General features: G+C 37.8%; 1 protein-coding gene across 1 annotated transcript; it reads left to right on the top strand.

The window, feature by feature from the left end:
* Nucleotides 1-3,987: 3,987 nt before the first annotated feature.
* LOC149822718 (coproporphyrinogen-III oxidase 1, chloroplastic-like) lies at nucleotides 3,988-8,227 on the top strand. Its single transcript, XM_089980007.1, has 8 exons — nucleotides 3,988-4,591; nucleotides 4,683-4,758; nucleotides 5,131-5,225; nucleotides 5,403-5,486; nucleotides 5,943-6,030; nucleotides 7,530-7,654; nucleotides 7,800-7,898; nucleotides 7,981-8,227. The coding sequence occupies exons 1-8, from the start codon at nucleotides 4,040-4,042 to the stop codon at nucleotides 8,047-8,049; spliced, it is 1,188 nt and encodes a 395-aa protein (XP_089836133.1). The 5' UTR covers nucleotides 3,988-4,039; the 3' UTR covers nucleotides 8,050-8,227.

An 8,227-nucleotide genomic window follows, 5' to 3' on the forward strand; every position in this document is an offset into this window, starting at 1 on the left:
ATAAGTGAACCAGCTTGAACTTGGCTCATTCAGCTCAAACTCGCGACATGAGCTCGAGCTTGGCACTGCTTGGCTCATCACAAGAACTAGCCTAGCTTGAACCCTCCAAGTTTGATTTGCTCGCTTTGTTTACCAGCCCAACTTGGTTTAGTGTTTTTTTTTTTTTGAACAAGTGCTTAGTAGGTTTAGTTATTACTATCGATGGCATTTCCAAAGATTGGAGTTTTTTTGGTAACTATGGCCTAATTAGTTATCCGACAAGAGCCTGCACACCTTGACTATGTGGTCAACTTAAGCATTCAAGTTGAATAATGTCATGAGTTCGATACGCAGGGGTGTGCTCTTCCTCTTAAAGTTGAAACAGCAGGCTTCCTAGGGCGAGGGATTTTAACTGCTTGGTGTCTCTGTGACAAATATCGCGAGATTTATAAAAATCTTGCGATTATATCATGAAAACTTGCTTGAAAGTTTAAAACGGCAATTTCTCGCAAGATTTTAAAACCGTGACAAATATCGCGAGATTTACATTTTTAACAGATATTTATCTTGAAACCTTCAAGATTTTTATTTTTAGATGTATTTCATTTATATTTTCTTATAAAAATATTTTTTATTTTTTATTGCTGAGATTTTGTCAAAAAAAAAAAACAAGATTTATAAAAAATTTCAAAATCTCCCGAGTTGTCGACTGCCGATATTTTGCGGTTTTTAACTTTTGTCACTATGCTTGGTGGTGCAAAGCTTCAAACTTTCTCGGGTTACACCAACCGAACCAGAGCTTTCCATCAATAAATATCAAGAAAACTAGCCCACAAGAGCTCGGCTCATCTGTTAGGGGCAACTTGTGAACGTCACCAAGTTGATGGGATATGACAAGTTCGAAACCAATGGGTGGCGTTCTTTGCCGCAAGGTCGAAGCTGATTGTACTCCGCAGTGCTGTGGTTGGTAATGGAGAGGTTTTTTCCTTGGATTATCTCAAAAATATATATCGAGAAAACGATGGCTTAATTATTTAAGTTTAGAGAGCCATTGCTCCAATTTCAACTCAGTAAAGTCCAGCATTATACAAATATTTTGGATATTTGTGTCGATTGAGATAAGATCTCAATAAATTTTCAAGCAGACATATCACAGTAAAAATAGTTATAAATTAAATTATGCCTTTCTCAATATAAATCAATTTTAGCATGTGTTATTTTTATATATTTCTTTTACTGTGTGTTAGTTTTTTATATTACCAATTTTCTCGTTGATATTTTCAACAAGTATCCTCAATCATCGCCAAATTTTCCTCCAATCTGAAGAGTGAGCAGCCTGCCCTTAGGCTTGGCTCGACCATAGTGACAAATATCGTGAGATTTACGAAAATCTCGTGATAATATTTCGAGAAATGGACTGAAAGTTTAAAATGGCAATTTCTCGCAAGAATTTCAAAATATCATGAGATTTATGAAAAAACATAAATACTGTGATTTAAACAAGATATTTACGTTTTAAACGGCTATTTATCATGAAAAAATCATGTATTTTTTATTTTTTTTATAATTTTTATTAATCTTTTCTTATAATTTTTTTTTATATATTTTTAATTAATTTTTTTATTACCAAGATTTTGCCATAAAAATGCAAGTTTTTGAAAAACAAGATTTTGGCAATAAAAACTTTTGTCACTATGGGCTCTGAAAAATTGAGCTCAATGATCCCACCTACCTGCCAACTCATTTGGCTAAATTAGCTAGGTATGAACATGGCAAGCTCACTTTGGCAGGTTAATTTTATATATTATATATTTTTATATTTTATGCATATATTATATGTACTATATACATATTATATATGTTTTATATGCATATATACATATGTTGTATTATATATATATATATATATATTTTATATATTATCAAGCTTTAAAAAAACTTAAAATTAAATTTTTTTTTTTAGAAAATAAAACAGCTCATGATCAGCTCGTAATGATCTTGAGCTTGGCTCAGCTTATGATAAGCTCATGAGCCAAGCTCGAGCAGCGGTGTACATTAACAAGCTCAGCCTGAACATCCCAAGCTCAGCTTCTTTAGCTCATTTACCAGCCCTAAATGAGATATGTGAATCTGTGACACCCACCCAAACTGATGTTATAAATGTCGCCAGTATTTAAAAATAGTGGTTTTATTGTGATATTTTTAAAAGTCAATATAAAATAATAAAATTTTCAAGTTTAATTAGAATAAATCATCTTCTTATAGCCGTGTTAACATGGTAAAAACAGTTGTTGCAGTATTTTTATATTATTATTTTTTATAGATTGGCAAGCAGGGGTTAGGCAGATCCAACCAGTACGATAATTGTATTTTTATATTATTTATATTCTTATTTACACCTTTATACATCATTTATGTATTTTTATATAAGATATGCATTTTTTATTATCAAATTACCTATAACCTACCCATCTCAAAATTTTGTCCTCCATCTCCACCTCCATTCCTGCATGGGTTTTGATTTTAACCTTCATCCCCGCCTTCATCCCGTTTCATTTCCTCCATTCCTGGTCGAAAAAGATGAGGCAGGGCGGGCCCCATTTCCCCTCGGTCCACTGCTATCCCTAAAGAGTATTTTAATATTTTACTGATGGGGATCGGGGACGGGGTGAGGTAGGGCAAGGCGGAAGCAGATCAGGTCATGCTGAACATGAGCGTTTTTTCTCATGCTGACATCGTGGCCATCCGATTTGCATTTTAAAAAGCTCAAAAGTCAACAAAACTACGTGGCATTCATCCAAAATGCAAACAGACGGCCACGATGTCGGCATGGGCAAAAATGCTCATATTCAGCATGACCTGATCTGCTTCCGAGCAAGGCAGGGTGGGAGAAAGCCTGTGTCCATCCCCGCTTCCATCCTGGCATGGGTTTTGATTTTAACCTCCATCTTTGGTCCAAACACGGCAAGGGTGAAGCCCCGTTCCCCCTCGGTCCACTGCCATCCCTAATTGAGATCTCACGATGCAAGTTGTTTTAACTCAATCTAAGCTGGTACATATGTTCAACATGGTGGATGTGAGAATCAATTTTCTGATCTTGTTTTTTCATTGTAAAACAGGCATTCTTGAGTTTAAAAAAATTGGTGTATTTTATTCCCATTAATTTTTGGGTCGCTAGGAAAAACCTGTACACACATCAGATATGGTGATCTGAAAGTCTATTCCTACCCCCCAATAGCATATAGATCACATTTATAAGGTTAGATTGAAACCAAAAAAAAAGTAAATAAATAGGTTTTTCTAAGTCAATCCTAGATACATTCAATCTGTGAAAGACATTAACCAAGATTTTAGCGCGGTAAGATTTTAGTTAACCTAAAACAAAGTTAGAACCGGGTGCGGCCGGGTCTACCTGAGACTGAGTGGGTCCGGAACCGTTGACCCATTCTCTGCCCTCTAGAATCATAGGAAACCGTACATCTTAACTAATTGTTTAGGATTAAAAGGCTATTTAATTAAAAAAAAGAGGGGGGGTTGGTTAAAAAGTAAATAGTAAAAAAAAAAAGGCTGAGAAATTAGAATTAAGAATGAGATTACCAGGGGGAAGCCCACACACTCAGCCCCTTGGTCCGGACCAGTGCTCCTCAGTCCCCTCACCAAAACCAACGGCTATCCTCACCCCCACCAAATCCATCCCGAGATTCTCTCTCTATCTCTCCCTAGTTAAGCCTCTCTCTCTCTCTAAAGATTTCAAACTTCACCCTCCCCCACCTTTAGGATGACGGCAGATCAGGTGCATTCACATTGCACACTAGAGTGTGCGGCCACACCTGATTTGCCCTCCATCTTCTGTTGAGCTCACAGTTGACAGGCTGCATCCCAGAGATAGAGGGCAGTCAGGTGCAGCGGCACACTCAAAGTGTGCAATGCGATTGCACCTGATCTGCCCTCCTCTTCTCATTGGTAATAACTAGCTAAGTCTCTAGATTTCTTTCACACTTTCCTTCTTCTCATTGTCACTGACTAGCTCTCTCTCTCTCTCTCTCTCTCTCTCTCTCTCATGGCAACTTCTATCACAATTTGTTCTTCTTCCCTTCTCAATGTCCCACCTTCTTCTTCTCCTTCGTCTACCCATCACCCATTTGTTACCTTCTTCAAGCCATCATCCCTAAAGCCCAACAAAATCTCAGTCTCATTCCCAACTAAAAGGGTGAATCTTAGGCCCCTTGCTTCAGTTTCCGGGACTGCAATTGAGAAGGAGACAATGCAGAGCGAGCGGCCGGAGAGCTTCCTGAGAGATGGGGAGGCACCATCTTTGTATGCGTCGTCGGTTAGGGGGCGGTTCGAGAAGATGATCAGGGAAACGCAGGATAGAGTGTGTGCTGCAATTGAGGCCGTGGATGGTGGCCGGTTCAAGGAGGATGTGTGGGCGAGGCCAGGCGGCGGCGGCGGAATAAGCCGGGTTTTGCAGGATGGAACCGTCTGGGAGAAGGCCGGAGTGAATATATCTGTCGTCTACGGAATGATGCCGCCGGATGCGTATCGGGCCGCCAAGGGGAAGAGTGTGGAGAATGCTGGCCCGGTCCCCTTCTTCGCCGCCGGAATTAGCTCTGTTAGTACATCTCAATTTTCGATTCCGCTATGTTTCTGTGAATTTGGTTGAGTGATGGAGGTGGAGTTACATTTTGTGTCTTTGTTTGTAGGTTTTGCATCCAAAGAATCCTTTTGCACCCACGTTGCATTTCAATTATAGATACTTTGAGACAGATGCTTCAGAAGGTACTTCTATACTGTCTGTTTTTGTTTTTTTAATTGAGCTTTAATGCATTTCCTTTTCTTCTGTTCTATTTGAGTTATTATTCCCTTATCCGAGAAGAATTAGATCGTTGGTTTTAAGAGCATTGATAAGTTTAATTCAGTTTTCTGAGACTAGTAGAGGTCTAATTGATCTGCAAGTTGGTCTTTGTTTATAAGCACTGATTACTTTTGAGTGCATCCTGAATGATGATTTGGTTATTATCACTAAAGAGAGAAAAAAAGGCACCAACTCCTCTGAGAAATAGACTAATTCATAAAAGTTTGCCACTGAAATCTCTTGACAGCACCGTTTGTTATACACTGACAAACAGCTGATATGGGCTTGTAATTCAGATGCTCCTGGAGCACCGCGGAAATGGTGGTTCGGTGGTGGCACGGATTTTACTCCTGCATATATATTTGAGGAAGATGTTAGGCATTTCCATACGGTAAATTCAAGACTTTAGATCATTAGAACACTTAATTCAAGCCATATTTGGAGCTTCATAATACTGTTTTTTAACTTGCAGTATCTCTTGTAAAGTCAATTTTGAGCTTAGGTTTCAGTAGAATGTAACAAGGATAAGTGAACTTTAAGGCTTTATTAGTTGTTTTTTTTCTTGTAGATTCAAAAGCAGGCCTGTGACAAGTTTGACCCTAGTTTCTATCCACGGTTCAAGAAGTGGTGTGATGACTATTTCTATATCAAGGTACTTAATTACTTATAATTACCAACTTTTCACTATTGATCTCGTATTACTTGATTGTTTGGATATAACTACTTTGAGGCAGATCAAATTTGAACTGTCCTGGATGCACAATTGAGATTTCATTATATTTTCTGATTGTCACATTTAGGCACTTTTTTCAATCTGTTCTTATATGACCAATGATCCCTAGAAGATATTCCTTGCTTTCTTTCTTATTTAGGTAACTGATAAATCTAACATTTGGTCATAAGCATTAAATTTCTAGTAATCTCAATCTCATTGCTGAGCTGAAAGGCTCCTTTCTGATATGGAGTTTGTGGATGATAATTGCTAGAAAATTTTCAAATTAGCATATAAACAAGCAATAATGTTATCATTTTGGAAAGGAGTCATATTCTTTTAAACATTAGGAAGAAACATAACCATGTCGCACTTGGCTATTTATTTTGACTATAGCACCGGGGTGAAAGGCGTGGGCTTGGTGGAATCTTTTTTGATGATCTAAATGATTACGACCAGGAATTCCTTCTTGCTTTTGCAACAGGTAATTTTGTGCCCATTTGTTATAAATTTGAAAGAAATAAAAGAATGTAATATTACTATCCTTATGCTGTATTAATCAGCCTTAGCATTTACTGTTGTGCAGTGTCCATTTCAGATTCTCCAAGTGACTTAAGTTGACCTTCTCACCCTTAGTGTAATGACTTTTTTAAGATAAGGCTAGTTTGCTCATGTTCTTCAACCTTTAAGCTGGTGCGGTAGTCATAAATCCATGTACTTGACTTGGGCGGTGTATGTTTTTCAGTTTTAGTCCCTTTTTGTCTGAATAACATGAATGGCTTGTGTTGTTACATGTGCACTAGTGGTCGGCAGTATTCATAAGGGTAGGGTTTTGATTCCTACTTATTTTATGTGCATAAGATTCTCCCAAAATTAACGTAAGATCATGTGCGTACACGAGTAAATGGCATCCATGTGCTTGAAGCATAGATTGGACCCAAAAGCATAATGAACATGTGCTGCTTAGACTTTTCAGCATACTTGCATAGCAAAAAGAAACAAAGGTAGAGCACCAGTGTAATGTTCTACAACGTGCTAGATGCTAAGCAGGTCTAACGTATCGGTTTAATCAGTAAAATAGTATACTAGAAAGTACTACCTGTGTTGATCTGCTTGCAAAAACCAATTTATCTTCCACTCTCCATGTCCCCATGTGCAAAATTACTTTCTTATAAAGGGCCATTGCTGAATTTCTTTTCCTTTTGTGTGCATCTTGAAATGGGCATTGATGTCTCCACCGACCTGCCCCAGCCACAAATATGTATATTATACTGACCATTAATTTGCTGAGTGTCCTCGTGTCCTCAGTTGGTCTATCTGCTTTTCTTGTTATTCAGTCACTGCATTTGCTATGAGTGTGAAAGTTGAATTTCTTTGCACTCTTGAAGTCCACTTACCACATTGCAACTGCATTTTCCTGGCCCTTCATTGTCAATAGTATCTTTCTTTCCATGTTGCAGAATGACTTGAAATAAACCAGAGTGCTAGTGTCCCCGCGTCCTTCATAAGTAATGATTAAAGATTAGAAAATATCAAAGAATTAAAAAAAGTATGAGAAAACTAATAGCTCTGGTGTGTTAATTGGACTTTTCTATTTAGAACAATATCTGCAAATGAAAATTATGTATTAAAATGTGTTGGCCCAAAAACCATTTTTAAACTAAAAGACAAAACATTTGTGGAGGGACTCAAAGGCACAAGCCTCATGTTTAGATTGGAGGGCATATGTTATCATAGAGCAGTGTGATGGATATGGCTATTACAGTGGAGTTTCCATTGGTGATATATGATGAACATGATTAAGAGATAAGTTTCTTGTTGATGGCCAAGTTTTCTTGAGACAAACAGTCTGTTCATTTGAATCATGCAAGTAGGTTTCAAGTGTTTGGACAAATATGTGCAGGTTCTGTTTATACGGCTTATTTCTAGAACCAGCGGTATAATTCTCCTCCCTTGATTATTCTTGGGTTCTCTTTGTTGTAGAGTGTGCAAGCTCTGTGGTTCCAGCATATATACCTGTGATAGAAAAACGCAAAGATACACCATTCACAGAACAACATAAGGCATGGCAGCAGCTACGGAGGGGTCGCTACGTTGAATTCAACTTGGTATAATTATCATCTTTGAACATCAAATAATTGTTCCCTTCAATAAACTGAAAAACATTGGTTTCAATGCTACAGTTATCATCTCTAAACATCAAACAATCGTTCTGTTCAAGAAACTAAAAATATGCTTTCTTTTGGATATAAGGTATATGATCGTGGTACCACTTTTGGGCTGAAGACAGGAGGCCGGATCGAGAGCATTCTAGTTTCTCTACCGCTGACAGCTCGATGGGAGTACGATCAAGTAAGATTATGGTTTGTCAGTGGAACCAGTTTTCTTATAGAAATTTGAGGGTGAACTGATGTTGGTGTGCTCTGTTTTGCAGAAACCAGAAGAAGGAACTGAAGAATGGAAGCTGCTGGATGCATGTATCAACCCTAAAGAATGGATTTAGTTATGTTCTCACTCAGTTACCTCATTCATTCCTCTACATGTCTGCTGTGTTCTCACATTTTTTGCTTAGAGCATTTTGTAGCATGCGTTGAGATGTATAATAGGACATTTCTTGTCTGCATCTGCACCTGAATTTCTGTTTGGCTGTGTTGCACAAAAAATGATCTGTATTTAAGAAA

This window comes from Nuphar pumila, chromosome 11 (assembly GCF_984573655.1).
Source record: "Nuphar pumila chromosome 11, dmNupPumi1.hap1.1, whole genome shotgun sequence".
Taxonomy (NCBI): Eukaryota; Viridiplantae; Streptophyta; class Magnoliopsida; order Nymphaeales; family Nymphaeaceae; genus Nuphar; species Nuphar pumila.

Bases quoted from the DNA above. Each gene is read 5' to 3' on its own strand.
- LOC149822718 (XM_089980007.1), top strand. From the start codon at position 4,040: ATGGCAACTTCTATCACAATTTGTTCTTCTTCCCTTCTCAATGTCCCA. The intron at 4,592-4,682 runs GTTAGTACATCT...CTTTGTTTGTAG, and splicing joins TCGCCGCCGGAATTAGCTCT to GTTTTGCATCCAAAGAATCC. The intron at 6,031-7,529 runs GTAATTTTGTGC...TCTTTGTTGTAG, and splicing joins CCTTCTTGCTTTTGCAACAG to AGTGTGCAAGCTCTGTGGTT.